The sequence below is a fragment of the Episyrphus balteatus genome, chromosome 3 (genome assembly GCF_945859705.1).
Source record: "Episyrphus balteatus chromosome 3, idEpiBalt1.1, whole genome shotgun sequence".
In the NCBI taxonomy this organism is placed as follows: Eukaryota; Metazoa; Arthropoda; class Insecta; order Diptera; family Syrphidae; genus Episyrphus; species Episyrphus balteatus.
In genome coordinates, this window is record NC_079136.1 from 107,314,277 (window position 1) to 107,332,862 (window position 18,586).

The 18,586-nt window shown below is 30.4% G+C and overlaps 1 protein-coding gene across 4 annotated transcripts in view; it reads right to left on the reverse strand.

The window, feature by feature from the left end:
* LOC129914492 (uncharacterized) overlaps positions 1–18,586 on the reverse strand; it is a 487,839-nt gene that overhangs the window by 246,671 nt on the left and 222,582 nt on the right. For 2 of the 4 annotated variants that reach the window (XM_055993780.1, XM_055993779.1), the window contains one exon: positions 10,067–11,643. The exons of the other annotated variants lie outside the window; for them this stretch is intronic. In XM_055993780.1, the coding sequence (XP_055849755.1) occupies positions 10,067–11,305 (1,239 nt within the window). In that variant the 5' untranslated portion in view covers positions 11,306–11,643. The remainder of the gene's footprint in view (positions 1–10,066; positions 11,644–18,586) is intronic. 4 annotated transcript variants of the gene reach the window in all.

Consider the following 18,586-nt stretch of genomic DNA (forward strand, 5'->3'; position numbering starts at 1 on the left):
CGTCATATCTCATTTATTTGAGCTTTTTTGAAAATTAACTTTAAGTAAAAGTTGTAGATCTTTTTATTACCTTCAATTATTACATTAACGGTTTTTCGATTTGACAGTCCGTTTTTGATCTGCAGGAAAAAAACTTCAAAAAGGTTCCAATTTTTTAATATAGGAAAAATGTTCTAGTACAGGGTAATTTGCATTAGATATAACAACAACCTAGGCGTGTAGGTTGCACTCAGACAAGAAAAAATCGTATAACTAACACTGCCAGACCCATTCCGACAGCCATTTTTTTTGCCAGACACCTTAAAGCTTAAAAAAAAAAATTTTTTACTTTACTTATTTTCTCAAGCTTGAGACAAGAAAAAATCGTATAACTAACACTGCCAGACCCATTCCGACAGCCATTTTTTTTTGCCAGACACCTTAAAGCTTTAAAAAAAAAATTTTTTACTTTACTTATTTTCTCAAGCTTGAGAAAATAAGTAAAGTTAAACTATTTTTTTCAAAAAAAAAAATTTTTTACTTTACTTATTTTCTCAAGCTTGAGAAAATAAGTAAAGTTAAACTATTTTTTTCAAAGCTTTAAGGTGTCTGGCAAAAAAAATGGCTGTCGGAATGGGTCTGGCAGTGTTAGTTATACGATTTTTTCTTGTCTGAGTGCAACCTACACGCCTAGGTTGTTGTTATATCTAATGCAAATTACCCTGTACTAGAACATTTTTCCTATATTAAAAAATTGGAACCTTTTTGAAGTTTTTTTCCTGCAGATCAAAAACGGACTGTCAAATCGAAAAACCGTTAATGTAATAATTGAAGGTAATAAAAAGATCTACAACTTTTACTTAAAGTTAATTTTCAAAAAAGCTCAAATAAATGAGATATGACGAAAATATGGTTTCAAAAAAAAACCACCCTAACTCTTAAACCGAAGGTATAAAAGAAAAAATTAATTTAACATATATTGTAGTAAATTAAATTATCTTCAAGTTTGCAATACATTTTTTTTCTGTAGATTCAAAAATACGTGAGTTATGTGAAAAATTGCAATTTTTATTAAAAAAACAAAATGGCGGCCAAATGACTCTGGATGCGATTGTGCAAAATGTGGTTTTCGACGCGTGTCTTGATACTCTTTCGAGTCCTGAAGTCAAAATATTTTATAAATTTTTTCCCAGACCCCCATATAATAAAATCTAACTTTCCTGATTCCTATTGTGCGTGTCTGGCAAGGTGTTAGGCCCATCCGACGGGTCTGGCAGCTTACAAAAATTAATGTATTAGTTCCCTGAGTATCATATATAAAAATCAGCCTTGAGAAAATAAGAAAAGTAACTACGTATTTTTCGTACCTTTAGCACCTGTTAGTGGTAAAATGGCCGTCGGCACAAGATAGCCAGTATCCATTCACTAATAGTATGTCCTAGCACTACGTAATTCCATACATTTTTTTCTTGAGAAAATAAGTAATGTCTGGCGGCCCTGGGATCTTGGACTAATAATATTGTATACAACAGGCACACGACAAATTTTGTCATGTCTTAATTTATTCATGTTCATTACTCAATACATTGTATAAAAAATCTGTTTTCATGAATAAAAATTTATCTATCTTTATCTATCTACTGTTTTCAAAATTCTGTATTTTAAAATGCTGTAAAAAGGCTGATAATGTAAAAAAGTGCGCACTTTTTTACATATTATCAAAACGATTTTGCAACCTTTTTATAGCATTTTAAAATACAGAAATTATTTTCAAGAATTAATTTAACTCCGGCTTTAGGACACTAAAACGTTCTTATAGATATCACTTGAGCAATTCCAGTTACAAATACATACTTTACATGTTTTTTTCATCTTTTTATATTCCTTTTCTCTTTGTCTTTTTAATCCATTTTACATTCATTGCTTTAATCAACCACCAATTCCATCAAATTCTATGATCATTCAAAACTTCTACGAATATTTAGGCAATATTTTTTTAAACTTCTTCGACATTTTGCGAAAATACAGAATTTTTTTTATTACTACACGTAGAGTTTGCCCATATCCAGATTCTCAAACACGACCTTATTCAATTATAGCTTAATAAAAAGTAGTTTTAAAATATTTTATTTGTCATAAGTGACATTGAAATATTTTTATATTTCTACTGTTGATTATTATTAGCAACAGTATAATTTGTCCAGATACTACATTACTCCTTTTTTTTAACATAATTTAAAATGCATTTATTTTAGTGTACCTAACTTCTTTTCTTAACAATCATAACTAACTTCTTTTCTTTAATCATAATATTTGGAAAACAACATCTTGCTACCACCAAGTGTTTATGATTAGAGTTACCTACAGCACTTTATTCTGTTTTGATGCCTTGTCGGTAAACGTATAAGCAAAGATCATATAACTAGTAAAGATGTCGCACGTAGAACAAACTTCTGTGCTTGAAATTTTCTACCATCAGATTTTACCCATAGGTCCAAAACATGTATCCAAGAATTAAATTGTTGAGAAACATTTTAAAATTTTTCGATGACTGCGTAGAAAAGAGAGGGTTGATTTTTATAGATGAATTTATTTAATGGGAGGAAGCGAGATAGTAGTTAAATGTTGATACGAATAAGGAAAAGAAAAATAAAATAAGGGTCTCTGCGTTTCAAAATATGATTTTTTGAAAAACTAAAAACCTTTTTAGGGGCAGGTATTTTTTGGTGATTTTTAATGTTTAGCAATTTTTCGGAGCTTTCAAAAAATCTGAAATCGTGTGGCTAAAATCTAAAAAGGTTTTTAGTTTTTCAAAAATTCATATTTTGAAACGCAGAAACCCTTAATTTTTTGTTTTTCATTATCTTTCAAATGGCATTTTTCAAATTTTCAAAAAAAATGTCCCCTACCTACAACTATGTCAAAGGTCTACTTCATGTTTTAGTTTAAGAAAATCGTTTATAACTTAGTTTTGAAATTTTCTAGAATTTTTCAATACCTTCGTTAGCCTTCCAATTAATGTATCTACCAATTTAAAAAAAAATCAATAAATAAAAATTTAATTTTCAATCCAAATAGGTATTCTTCAGTTGCAATAACATTTTTTTATGCAAAATATTTTTGGTTGCAATCATTTATTTTTAATTTCAAATGCATTTTTAAATAGAACTTTTTACAGTCCTGATCCACACTAAATAAATCTTTCAATATCAATAGATACCTACATAACCTACCTCACTAAAGAAAATAACAACAAACCAAGAATGATCATTTTTATCACTTCCTACCTACCTACCTACCTACCTACCACTTGTTTGAATTTCTTTTTCCAACCAAAATACAATGAACTACATTTTTCAAGGACGATTGCTGTCGCAAAGGAAAAAAAATCCTACCTACATATTACGTGTGTACTTACACCTAAAAGCAATGCGCCTGTGCCTTTGCGATTATTCAAAAAGGAAACAAAAATATAGAAATAGAAAACCACCCTCCACTTAAAAAAATATCTAAATAGCTAACTACCATCGAAAAAAAATTAAAACCAAAAAAAAACTTATCAACCTTATTCTGCTTACACGTATACCTACCTATACCTACCCACCTGAAGCACACCAGTCACTTGCAAAAGTTGTTTTTGCTTCTTTTTTCATCAATCTTTAAAACTAGCCATCTCGTCTTCGCCCTGCTTGTGCGAAGCAATCCAGTTGTGAAAAAAAATATATACCCGCACGGCAAAACGATCCTTTTTGTTTTCATTTGTTCCTATTCAACTTACATCTCGGTCCTTCGCATTTAAGAAATCTATTAAAAATAACTCTCTCTTTCCCACTCATGATAAGAACTTTTTTTTAATGTTGCGAAGGATTTCTTCATTATAATGATTTGGACCTATTGACAATTTGAGGGTTGAAATTCATTTTCACACAATTTTGCTCATACACTCTTGTCATATATATATCTAAAATTATTCTTATTTAAATTATTATTTTGAATCATGTGTTAATATCAGTTTCCTGAATAATTTAACAAAAAAAAAATTATTTCATAGGTACATTCTCGCAGACAAATGTATTTTTTTTTCTTTTCCTTATTCGTATCAACATTTAACTACTATCTCGCTTCCTCCCATTAAATAAATTCATCTATAAAAATCAACCCTCTCTTTTCTACGCAGTCATCGAAAAATTTTAAAATGTTTCTCAACAATTTAATTCTTGGATACATGTTTTGGACCTATGGGTAAAATCTGATGGTAGAAAATTCCAAGCACAGAAATTTGTTCTACGTGCGACATCTTTACTAGTTATATGATCTTTGGTATAAGCTTCTTTAAAGTTGGTTCGCCATCATCTATTTTTAGATGAGCCACATTTCAACAATGCTGATTTTTTTATTTCTGTAAATTCAAATGTAACCGCATTACCTTTTCTATTCACAAAATGCCAGCTCTGTTTGATAGACAAATATTATTCTTTTATTCTTGAACTTATTTTAGTAAAAGGTTTTGTTATTCAACTCGGCATTTAAGCCACATAATCCGGTATTAAAACCATGTTACACTCTGCATTTAAGCAACACAATCGGTATTAAAACCATGTGACAATCGGCATTTAAGCAACACAATCGGCATTAAAACCATGTGACAATCGGCATTTAAGCAAAACATTCGGTATTAAAACCATGTGACACTCGGCATTTAAGCAACACAATCGGTATTAAAACCATGTGACACTCGGCATTTAAGCCACACAAGCGGTTTTAAAACCATGTGAAATAACTATTAAATTTATCAATTATTCGAATTTTTTTAATATTACAATTGTATATGTATAAGGCACGTACTTATTTAGGTATGCATATTTGTTGAACATACACGCACTACAATTTTTTTTTTACAAATTATATACCTCCGATATTGAAATCCCTTCTTTTAATATTTCGAGTTCATATTCAATATTACTTCGTTCATTATATTTATGTTCATCCTCGTCGCCAATGTAAGGTTTGCCCATATCCAGATTCTCAAACACGACCTTATTCAATTATAGCTTAATAAAAAGTAGTTTTAAAATATTCTATTTGTCATAAGTGACATTGAAATATTTTTATATTTCTACTGTTGATTATTATTAGCAACAGTATTATTTGTCCAGATACTACACTACATATTATTTCAAGATACAGAATTTCGATACACAGAATTTTGTAAATTTTTAATTTACTTCAAATAAATTTATATTTTCAATTTTCCTTCATATATTCGAAAAATTACTAATATGAGAAACAAAGATTTTTTCCTGACTTAATTTCTTGTGACCATCTTAATTTTAGAAAAATGTCATGTCAACAATAGACTGGAATGTATCACCTTATCTTATCTTATTGCCAAACTTGTGTGATGGAAATAAAATTATATCAAAAAAAAAAATAAATGAATTAGTTTTGTTGAAAATTGATACGATTAGATATTAGAATGGTTTTAGTTTTAGAACTAATTCTAATAATTCTAAAAAATTTCAAGTAGGTATAACCTAGTGCCAATCCGGTTTTCAGAAGGAAAAAATTCAGAAGGAAAAATTATTAACAGCATAAGGGTAGTGGGAAAGTTTAGGATAAATGGTAGGTATACTAAAGGGGAAAAATAAATTGTCCACAAACAAATTGGGAATGAGGGTGGGTGGGCCAAAAAGTGGGGTAGGTGTCAAAAATCGTGTTTTTTTACAATTTCTGTCAAAAGACCTATAGAAAAAAGTCAAATATAAAAGTTGTAGATAGTAAAATCTCTACAACTTTTACTTAAACCATTTTTTTATATAAGCCTCAAAAATATTGAGAAAATTGTAAGAATAAGATTTTTTGTTTTTTTTTTTTAATTTTATCTTTTACAAAAATAGTTGAATTTTAACAAAACTTAATTCCTTTTTTTATGTTTTTTACCTATTTTAAATGTTTTTTGAGCATAAAGTTAATTTTTGGACACATTTTTCAAAAATTAAGTTAGGTAAAAAACATAACAAAGTTATTTTTAACCAAAATTTTGTTAAAATTCAACCATTTTTGTAAAATATAAAAAAAAAAAACAAAAAATCGTATTTTTGTATTTTTCTCAATATTTTTGAGGTTTATAAAAAAATGGTTTCAGTAAAAGTTGTAGACATATTTACTATATACACTCCTGCTCAAATTTAACGCACATCATATTTATTTTACAAAAAAGTCCTACTATTACTTTATCTCACAGTATCGTGGTTATTTTCTCAAATAAGACAGGAGTTAGCTTAAATTGAAGGTATGGAATAAAATGTTTGCGGGGAAGATTTGGAGAGGTATGCTGAAGTCTATCTGTCAACCCGCGAACCTTTTAGAGATGAGTCATAAATTTTCATGGAGTCAACTCTGCCTCACAACACCTACGGAGTTAGTGAGATCTCCTAGACCTAATTTAAGTACCCAAAGATACTTGGCTGATATTCTCGAACAGCATGCGGTTCCAATCACCCCTAGATTTGGTCCACAAATCAGTCTGATGCACGATATTGCATGCTAGAGTGGTTTGAGAATATCTTCATGATTAAAATGTGCCACCTTTGAATTGACCACACAGATATCCGGATGTAAATTCAATAGAACATGTCTAGGAAATGTTGAAAAAATTGAATTTGCGGCCGAAATCCACCTCCAAGCATTGTTGATTAACAGAAAACTGCAGTGAAAGAAAAGTTACAACAAAACCTTCAAAACTTAATTCGTGGAATGAATAGACGACTCCAAATTACCATATGCGCTAGAGGAGACAATGCCAAGTATTGTAAAAAATTATTGGAAAGAACTGTCACGCGTTTCCATTTTTTTTAATTTTTTTTCTTAAAAAACAAAAATTATTTTAATATCAGTTTTCAGACCTTGAATTGCTAAATTTGGTTAATCTTTTTTTTGGTTAATAATACTGTTGCAATTTAGCATTTTTCTGACTTGCTAAACAATAAGCAAACACAAAAAAATACAACAAATAATTTTAAAGCCATTTCAAACAAGATGCAGGGGTATAACTAAAGAAAAAAAAAGTGTGCGTTAATTTTGAGCAGGAGTTTATAACTTTTATTTTTTTTTTTTCAAAAAAAAAAAATTAAAACTCTGGATTACCTACCCACAAATCCTAAAAATTGAACTGTTACTAGCACCCTCTAGCGCTTAAGATTAAAAAAATCTAGATTACCTACCTACAAAACCTAAAAATTGAACCGTTACTAGCACCCTCTAGCGCTTAAGATTAAAAAAATCTAGATTACCTACGTGCAAAACCTAAAAATTGAACCGTTACTAGCACCCTCTAGCGCTTAAGATTAAAAAAAAATCTAGATTACCTACCTACAAAACCTAAAAAACTGAACTGTTACTAGCACCCTCTAGCGCTTAAGATAGCGAATTAAAATTTCACAACGTTAATGTTTAGATAAGTGGAACGAATTTAGCGGGTGACTCGACCGAAAATCAAAAAAAATATTTTTTGGACCACACTAGTGCCTAAATGTTCGAATTTCTGTACTTGGCACCTGGGTTGAAATCGTAAATTTTTTTTTCTAAGCCTAAGAAACTATAAAAAAATCAAAAATGGGTAAGAATTTGACAAACCTACAATTTTTTTAAATGCGTGAAGGTCAAAAAAACCGTTTTTAGGCCCTAACTCCAGATTTTGGGGGTGTTAGGGACTTTTTAAATACCGTTTCGTCATCAGTCGACTAGCTCTACAAAACGTGATAGGTCTCCGCTCGCGTATATTTTGAGTGTTACACAGTGTAATATTCTGTTGAGATTTCAAAATAAAAAAAAGAAGAAATCGTTTGGTCTTTTTGTTGGGTAAGGAGTGAATGAACTGAATTAGTATTTACATGTTCTTTCCCAAGGCCAGAGTCTTAGCTCCATTAAACTACTCTTAGTGGTTTCTATTTTAACAAAGCTATAATATTCAACCAACTATTTTCTATAGAATTGTAGCCGTCCTGATCCGACCTTGAAGGCAGTGTACAAATTTGTTTCACTGAATCCGATTTAAAAAAAAAAACGGTTTTGACCTGGGTGATGTTGAAAAAGTTATTTTTTCATGGCTAATAATGGTTGGAAAGAATGCAATTAAGATTTTTTTTGATAGAAATATATATCTTTTATTAAAATAGAAAAGATAATTATGACAATTTGTCTGCTGAGGTTTGGACAGCCACCAAATTCGCCTTTTTTATAAAAAGAAATATTTTTTAAGATTTTTTTTTTTAAATTTGTTTTAACAAAAGAGTAAAAAAAAACGGAAAAAAACACCTACAAAAATTAGCTTTAAAAACTTTGGACTTTCGTTACCACGAAATGGACCGATTTTCATAAACAAAACGGCAATCGCTTCGTTGTATTAAAATCTAGGTATGCGATATTTTTTTTTATTTGTCTTAACAAAATACATAGTGTTATAACAAAAAACGTAAAAAGAAAAAAAAAATAAATAAAAAAAACTTTTGACTTTAATCAACGCTGTAATAACACGGTGTTACAAAAATGAGGTTTCAAAATATACGCGGGCGGAGACCTATCAGGTTTTGTAGAGCTAGTCGCACTGAATACGAAACGATATTTGAAAATCGCCAAACACCCCCAAAATCTGGAGTTACGGGCAAAAAACGGTTTTTTGGACCTTCACCCATTGAAAAAATTCTAGCTTCGACAATTTTTTACCCATTTTCGGTTTTTTTACATTTTCTGATAGAAGATAAATATACCTTTTCAACAATGTATAAAACATGTAACTCGGTTAAACCACTTAGAATTTATAAGCTGTCAAAGTTCAAAAATTCCATTTTTTTCGTCATTTGCCCAACTTCGGCATCAATTTAGAGTATATGTTTTCAAAACAACATGCTATTTAAAAAATATATTCTATATCTATTTCCCAATCAATCGAGGTATTTTTTTTGAAAATCACTTAAAAATTGGCTTAGAAAAAATTTTTTTCGATTTCAATCCAGATACAGAAATTCGAACTTTTAGGTATAAAACAAAAATGTTGTTTCGGCACGTAGTAGGATAACGCCAGGATTTGATAACTGGTTTTTGTAGAGGAGCTCAATACAAACATTTTTTTCTTTGGGAGGGGGTCTATCTCTCCCCGTTTAGGTGGGAGGGGCATTTTTCTAAAAAAAAAATATCAAAATAAAAAAAATTATTAAAAAACAACGGCAACACTTACAGTAATAAATGATACCATTTCCGAAAGGCAAAACTGTACATTTAATTTTAATTTTTAAATCAATATTTTATAACCAATAGTTCTTAAATAATCGATTTCAAAGTTAAAAATATTCAAAAATGTTAAGCATACAGTTTTGTTCGTTTATAAATGGCGCAACTTTTTATTACTATGCCAATTCGAAAATAAAAAATTAAAATAAAATCGCTCCACCTTAATAAGTATTAATGGAGTTATTAAAATTAACATGAGTAAAAGCATACCAAAGTAAGCGTTTTCTTAAATCATCGCTAAAGGGTATCAACTTTGCAGATAGAGAGTAACTGTAGAACAATGTTTTTATTAAAATATACCCAAAAATCATCCCTCAAAATTTTCTTATTCCATTCCGGGACACCCTGTATAATAGGTACCATTGCTTTTTTTCCTTATTTTTAAAACCTTAATTTTGCGGTTTACCCTTAAAAACTTGCGGGTATGAGATTTTCCTAGACTTTTGATGTTTGTTATAGAATGCCAAGCATGCCAGCATTAAAAAAAGCTTTAAAGTCATGTTTAGATGAAACAATGATATGATATATACCTACACATTATGAAACATTGTTTCATATGTATATAATATCATTATTAATTATTCCTTATTTTGAAAAGCTCCATTTTGCGGTTTGACCTTGAAAATCTCGACTTGTGGACATGAAGTAAGTTATAGAATACCAAAACGAAGATATTGCGCAAAAATTTTCTATTAGCATTCACTCCGAGTTTAAACCTTTATTTGCCTGGGCTAACGTGCAATTTTAAAATTGTGGGTATAAAATTGATCCCTTGTAATTTAATTAAAACAAAACTTACATCCTCTTCTGATGGGGCCTGTGTTGTATCGTCTTTATTAGATTGAGGTGACAATGGCCTTTTAATCCAAACATCATCAAGATGATTAATGAAACCTTCAGCCGAATTTATACAACTAGTATCACAGTTCTCCAGCGAGCTACTACTTATCACTGGGGAACGAATTTCAACAAGCGATGTATCGAAGAATTTCTTATCCATGTGAGGAAATCTGCCTGAATTTATTTGACCAAATAGGGTTTGCACGGAGGAATACCCCCCTGATGTACATGGAAAACTTATTGTGTGTGCATTTGACTTCGAATCCATGTTCTTTAACTGTACAGCTTCTGGTTTAAGCCTAATGGCATCTTGATTTTCAAGAGTTTTGGTTACAGTGAATTTTCCTCGGTAAATTTTCTTCTCAGGGCTTGGGGGCTTAGGAGCTGTTTCTTCTTCATTGATTTTTAAATCAATAAGAAGGTCTTCAATTGGTTTCTCGGTTTCCTCTTTAGATGGCAATAGTTGTGCCATAACCTCGGGTGGTAAGATTGTCGGTATTGGCGGAGGTGGTGGGGGTGGCGTCGGAGATCGTCTATCCATAACATCTATTATAGCTTGAATATTGCTGGTGTTGATTATGTCAATTTTTTGCATAAACTGTTGGCGAAGGCGTTCCAATTCACGGAATTTTTCAGCATCTCCATTGTCTCTGTGCGGTAGTGGTGGTGGAGGGGGTGGCGTTGGCAAAAAGGTTTTCTCTATTTTCAACTTTTCATTAAGTGTCAATTTTTCTCCATCCTCTTCATCCTCCTCCTTACACTGAGACAACCGGCGCCTTTCTGTGAAAGGCAAGAGGAAAGGCCGTATTGCAAGGGGCTCATTATTGCTAGAATCCATTGGCATCAAATTTGGCGACAAGTTAGTCGCCGAAACAAGTTCATCTTCAACGTCACTGTCACTACTAGTCACGTATTCGATGGAATTGGACCGATTGTATTGTGGGAAGCAAACAACAGAAAGAGCAGAGACCTTACTTGTCGATGGTTCTTCACAGCCACTTTCCGAATCCGATTCATAGCCATCTTTTTCTAAATCGTCTTCGAATAGGTTTTCAAAGACGTCTTCCGCAATAGCCAACGGTGCCTGTCCTAATTCCTGTGATCTTTTATCAGATTCGTTTCCTCGAGATTTCTCGATTGGCGTTGAAGATAAGTTTCCCTGTTTCAGGGAGTCAGTTACCTCATAATTGGTTGCCATTAAAATGAATTTTTTGGTTTCTTCTATTTGCTAAATTTGTATTTTTATATTCTTTTTTTTTTGAAAATTTTAATCTTTATCCTACACTATTTTGTACTTAAATAAGATCACATTTGGTAGTTCAATGCTTTGAGACTGTCACTTAACACGGAAATATTTTCTTTTGAACGACATTGATGACAAAATTTTATGCAGGCACAAATTTGAAAGTGAGTTACTAGTTAAAATTCAGGCTCGAACGATGATACTTTGGTAAAGTAATATATTTAAAATTTAAGCACGAAACGACGATACTTTGGTAAAGTAATATATTTTTGTTGTAAATGAATATGGTTTGTCTGAAAAGTAAAATGGAAATAGATTTGTTATTTATATGAAATGTTTGCAATATAAAAACTTTTTTTTTACTTTTTTTTGTGCAATTGGTATACATTTTTGACCTTTAAAATATTTTACACGATTAACTGATCAAGAAAATCTAACAAATCGTCCCGTTTCTGCCTGAACCACGTATCCACAAAGCAAATTTTGTTCAGTTCTTAAAATAAATATACATTTTTGTCAAAATTAAAAATATGAATTGAACAAAGGGAAATCAGGTTATGATTTAGACATATTGATTGAGTTGTTTATACTATTAAACCTTTGTACCTATTCTTTCTTTAAATTTTAGAGCAATGTTTAACAGAAAATAAAATGTTTAAAAAAATGTACTTACGAGGTTCAAGCAGATACGGGACGAAATATCTTTTACATATTATTTGTATTAGATTACACAATTATTCAAACGACCTACTATCATCGTACTTCCCTCTGAAATTTTTGAGTGGACAAAATGTGGTGGTAATAAGTGGTCAGGCAGATTGAGGCTAGTTACTTTTGGGTAGGTATATGTTATGTATACAAGATAAAAATTGTCTATCTCCAAAGTTAATATTACTTTTCGATGATTTTAAACAGATTAATGCCCCATTCACAATATTGCGAGACGACGAGACGAGAGCGAGACGTTTTTTCTGAACGTTTTCGATTTAAAAAAAAATCGGTTTAAAATCGTATAGAAATTCACAATACTGCGATTATTCTATAAAGTAACAAAAATAAAAAAAAATAAACCGTATTTTCTGAAAATCGAACTCCGGGCGGAGAGGTTGGGAGGCAATCACCTTCTCACCTGAGCTAACTCGAATGTTTTAAATCGAGAAAACTTTTATCCATATAAGCTGTCTAAAACATTTTAATATTGAAATTTCATTTTCGAAAAATCGTCGTCTCGTGCGAAATTTTCGAAATTTCAACGCAACGAGAATCGGAATATTGTGTATTGTTTCATATATTTTCATTATTTAGAAATTTTTAAAATCGTCAAGGAAAATCTCGTCTCGCTCTCGTCTCGTCGTATCGCAATATTGTGAATCGGGCATAAATCAATTATATTATTTTGTAATTTTTAGTTGCGTGATAAAAGCATATTTTAAGTTTTTAAATTATATTATTTTATATTTATTGGTGAGTATGAGCTCACCTGCATTGTTAATATACATATGTGCCCATGATTATGAAAATGGACTAAGTCACTTTTTGCATTGTTTAAAGAAAAACTTACATAATAACACTGTGCAAGTTTTTTGAACAAAATTTTTGAGACAGGTGCGCGATTAACTGTTTCGCCCTATTTCGGACCCGAGAAATCGATTGGCGTCATTAGTTTTTCGATTTATCGGTACGACTTCGAACAAAATGTTTTTTGAAAGTTTTTTTCAATTATTTTGAGAATTTTCCACTGTTTTAAGTCATTTTTCAACCAAAAACAATATTTTTATATTGGTAATTATTCTGCTCAAATGTTATTTGCTACCAGTAGAAAAACAATACAAACAATTTTGAACAATTTATTTGAAAAATTAGTGATTTGTTTTGGAAAAATTAAAAAAAAAAACGAAATTTTTTCGTTTTTTTTTTTAATTTTTGTAATTGAAAAAGAAGCAAATATGTGTGAACAAATTTTTTTTTGCTATTTCAAACAATGTCAGTTTCAGTCGCATTCATTTATCAAATTCCAACAAATTCCACTTGACCCGACCGAAAAAATATTCGGCCCTATTTTGCTATTCGATTCATTTGAAACTCTTAAATAAGAAGCGTTTAAATGAGGGTTGAAATAACATTTAAGCAATTTTTTCTTCCTTAGAATTGTTAAAATAGACGGAAACAACGTTTTGCCTAAGAAAGTTTAGGGTTTTTCAAAACCAATTTGATGTGATAAAGAAACGAAATCTTTCGATCCACGTGAATCGAATAGCAGAATAGGACTGATTGTTGCCACCACTTCACATCAAACTTGGCATTGTCAAAAATTTTATCAAGGCTTTGGATTGAGACAGCGAAGCTTTTAAATATTTAAAAATAATATTTCCAAAGCTTAGTGTGGCGAAAATAACAGAAGGTTAATTGCCTAGTTATTTACCGCATATTTAAACCACATCAATGTATCTTAGTGAATATGTATATTTCGTGTTTCATTCAGAACACGAATGGTCCTGATATAAGAAAACTGATGGCAAATGCTGAATTTGATAACCTACTATCGGAATAAGAACTAATTACCTGGAACTCTTTAAAAGCTGTCATTAAAAATTGTTTGGGAATTCATCGTTGTGAAAATTGGCGCGTATATGTTAACAATATGTTATCATGTTTTGAAAACATTGGTGTCAACATGTCCTTAAAAGACCATTTTCTGCACAACCACATGGATCATTTTGAGCGTCAAGTTCCAACAGAATTAGATGAGCACGAAGAAAAATTTCATCAGGTTACTGCTCCATTAGCACATTGGTACAGTGGAAAAAAAACTTGATTCATTGCTTGCTGATTTATGTTGGAATTTGATAAATTAATAGACTAAAACTGTTTTGAAATAGCAAAAAAAATTTTGTTCACGCATATTTGCTTTTTTTTTCAATTACAAAAATTAAAAAATTAAGAAAAAACGAAAAAAATGTAAAAAATTTCGAGTTTTTTTAATTTTTTCAAAAAAAATCACTAAATTTTCAAATATATTGTTCAAAATTGTTTATAATGTCTTTCTACTGGTAGCAAATAACGTTTGAGCAGAATAATTAGCAATATAAATATTGTTTTTGGTTGAAAAATGACTAAAAACAGTTGAAAATTCTCAAAATAATTGAAAAAACTTAAAAAAAAAAAATTTGTTCGAAGTCGTACCGATAAACCGAAAAACTAATGATGCCAATGGATTTCACGGGTCCGAAATAGGGCGAAACAGTTATTCGCGCGCCTGTCAAGAATTTCGACTTGCACAGTGTAATCTTATATATAAAAAAGAGTTCGTTAACTGTGTGTGGCCGATAAACTCGCGTTTGGCTGGTCCGATTTTGGTAAATTTTTTTTTGTTTGAAAGGTATTAATGTGTAGATGGTTTGTATAAAAAAAAATTAATACCTTTTCTCCCATCTTTACATAGCTGTCAATTTGTACGAGTGATGAAACACTCTCGCTTTTTAAATAATTTAACTTAGCTTAATTTGTAAACAAATTAATTCAGACAAAAAATCAAAATTATTATAATTATTATTATCGTTTAAAGCTAGCCCCACCCGCTTCGCTAAGTGCATTTTTAATAAAATTTTAACCTGTGTGAAAATATTTTAAAACCGAAAAGTGAATTTATATTTAATGCAGTGAACATTTCTCAATTTATTCTAATGTTTTTTGGTTAGATCAATACCTCATATTTTCAACAATGGGCTTTGCGCTTTATTTATGGTTAAAGTAAGATGAACACAAAATCAAAAAAGCAAGTCTGATGGAATCATTTAAATTCGATGAAGCAAAACATCTTTGTCTTTGAATTTTCCACAAAAATGGTAGCTTCAATCAGAGCTGCCATTAAATTCCTTACGGGAAAACTGGTATTATTACAAAGTTTTAGGTAGGTTGATATTTCGGAGCAATATAATTGGTGCTCCTATTGCGGAGTTCCTGGTTAATCGAAGGAATTCAATAACTCCATCGGGTAATTAACTACATCGTTTTCACTTCTAATTGTGTCAACTGATTTGTGAAGGCTGATATATAGGGCAGAATTTTCTAAGTAGGGTTATTGGACAACACAATAATGCCACTTGATTTTGAAGGCCAAACTACAATACGAACGAATTTTTTTTGAAATGCAAGTTCGAGGAATGATTTGATTCAAACTGAGTGTCCAAACATAAAAATTACAAAAATCACGGTTCGTTAAATGAATAAGCAATAAAAGCAAAAAGTTTCTAAAAATCTTAGTAAACTTTAGCACGATGCGATAGCCCAGTAATTTTAGGCATTTTTAACCCCAATCTGCGGAAAAATTCCTATTGGGCTGAATTTGGGTATACACCTTCGTTACGATGTTGTAATGAAGATGTGAAAAATCGACATTGATATCGTGCCGGCATTAGAAGTTATAGAGGTCAAAAGGTCACGAAAATCAGTTTTTCGCATATATCTCGCGACGTTATGCTCAAAGGTCAATAGGGGTCTGTAGTAAAAATATTTGTCATAAAATTATCTACAAATATTGCCTTATGCATTTTTCTGTAAAATCCACCGTTTTCGAAATAGACGCTACCATTTTTTGTGGAAAATTCAAAGACAAAGATGTTTTGCTTCATCGAATTTAAATGATTCCGTCAGACTTGCTTTTTTGATTTTGTGTTCATCTTACGTTCGCTTAAACCATAAATAAAGCGCAAAGTCCATTGTTGAAAATATGAGGTATTGATCTAACCAAAAAAACATTAGAATAAATTTAGAAATGTTCACTGCAATGAATATAAATTCACTTTTCGGTTTGAATATATTTTCACACAGGTTAAATTTTTTTTATAAATGAATCATTATTTTCAAAACATGATAAGTCCATGATTTTAAATTTTGCAGGAGAAGAAAAAAACGTTCTATTTTCTTTTAATGTGTGTAGCAAAATTTATAAAAAATATATTTTGTAGAACTTTTTTGGAGCGATAGTTCAAAAGATAAAAAATAAAAACGCTTTTGGACTTATCATACTTTGAAAATATACGGATGTGAAATTACTTTTAAAATGGGTACATAACACAATTTTATTTAGAGGACTTAAAGTTAAAAGTTTCAACTTGACACACTGCTAGTTTCATGTTTCTATCTTAAGTCAAATCGTAAAAAATCATAGTATAAAAAAATATTTTTTCAAAAAACTCAAAACTTTGAACTTAAAATTTTTGCAGAAGGAGTACAGCCATCGAGTTCATTTTAGATTTATTTTGTTGAAAAATATCTATATTTAATATTTGTTAAGTATAAGCTTCCAAAATATAATAGCCAAGGTTCTGGAGCCAGTCAAAAACCATGAAAAATCAGCAAAATTACCAGTTTTTCAAAAATAAATAATTCAGGGATAATTATTACGTAATTTTTTAATATATATTCAAAAATTACTATTTTTTAGCTTTAAAATGGCGTTTCAAACAAAAAGATATCTTTACTAGACGCAAAGCTATAATAACATAAAAATGAAATTCTGAAAAAGTTCTAATGCGGGTAGCGGGGAAACCACGCAACTTAAAATTAAATCTTCATGGATTTGCTTCCTTACAGTCCTAGAGAACATCCCTACAAAGTTTGAGCAAAATCTTAAATGAGACAGCAATTCCGATTGACACTTGCATACGGAATGACAGTAAACGGTCCATAAAAACTGTTGTAATCGAGAGCGGTGAAATTTTTTTTTTTTAACTTTCTTATTTGACCCTTATATAATGCAGCCCTATACTCGTTTTTCAGATGCATCGACTTTCCCTGGATTCCGAGGTTTTACAAATTTTATGTTTAATTTGACTCGATTATTTCAGTAATGTTTTGTTTGATTTTAAAGAATAAAGAAAGAAAATACTTTAAATAATATAGTAGAGTAACTAAAGCAAATTATTAGGGAACCCGGCTCTGATTTTGACGATTTTTTTTTTTTCAAACGCAGGTTATTAAAAATACTTTAAAGTCTAGGGTAGGATGGTATAAGAGTACGCGGTCGATAAGAGTGCGCAAGGCCATTTTCTACGATTTGAGAGGGAATATAAGACTGAATGCACTTATTTTGGAAAGACCGAAGTGAGTTTGACCTGCTGTCAAAATTTCATGCAAATGTGTTTGTAAACAGAGCTATCCAAGGCTTCAAAATAACTGGCATTTGTCCATATACCAGCAAACAGCAGCTAGAAAAAGCAATTCCAACCAAAAAGAGACCAAATACAAGTTTTACAAAAAACAAGCGAATGGAAGTAACTAGGAAATTTCGAAATTTTCTCGGAACCATTAATCGAAGACTAAATAGATTGTTCCTCATGCAAGGAGTGATGGGTGGATAAATACTCTGTTTATTTAAAGATAGGCAGTTTTATTTGCGACTTTTGTGCGAACTTACACCTGTGCGCAGCTGCGCACTCTTACAAACTAAGCCGCGTACTCTTACACAATAAGATGTATAAGAGTGCGCAAATTACCTAATGTGGTATTTTGTTTATAACTATTGAATTAATACATTTTTGTTACCAGTTTTAAGTTTTTTTTGTTGCTTTGATTATAAACTAAAAACTATATATAAAAAAAAGTAGTTGAATTCTTTTTGTTATTGTTTGATTTGGTGTTTTGTCTAAAATGCGCACTCTTATACCACCTTACCCTATAGATTAAAAATTGACGATGTTTAGTTAAATTTTTTTTTTTTTGAACAAAACCTTTTTTGCTTAAATTTCATAAAACAAATGATAGCAAAAGATTCTCTAGGTAATTTAAGGAACAAAAATATATGAGAGTGAAGGACAATCTTCCATCGTTCAAGTGATAGATGCAATTTTCTCACAATCTGACTTCAAACAGAAAAGAAATATTTTGAAAACAACGGCAGCACCTACAATATTTTAAAATACATTTTTAAAAAGCCAGAAGGTCATTCTTATCTCTTAAATTTAAATCCACTAAATTTAATTAAGAGTTTTTGAAAAATAGTCCTCAAACTCAGAATTAAAAAAAAAATGTTATTAAAAAAATTTTAAATGAGTTTATTCCAAACTTTTTCTAATGAAATATGAATTTATTTAAAAAAAAAAAAAAAAATTGGCCATAAATATTATCAGTTGAATTATGAAGCAGAACACTTTTGAAAAAAAAAAAATTCAAAATTACTTCAATTTCAATGAGTTTTTTTGATAAAAACTGAATTTTTGCATTGAAATAATTGGC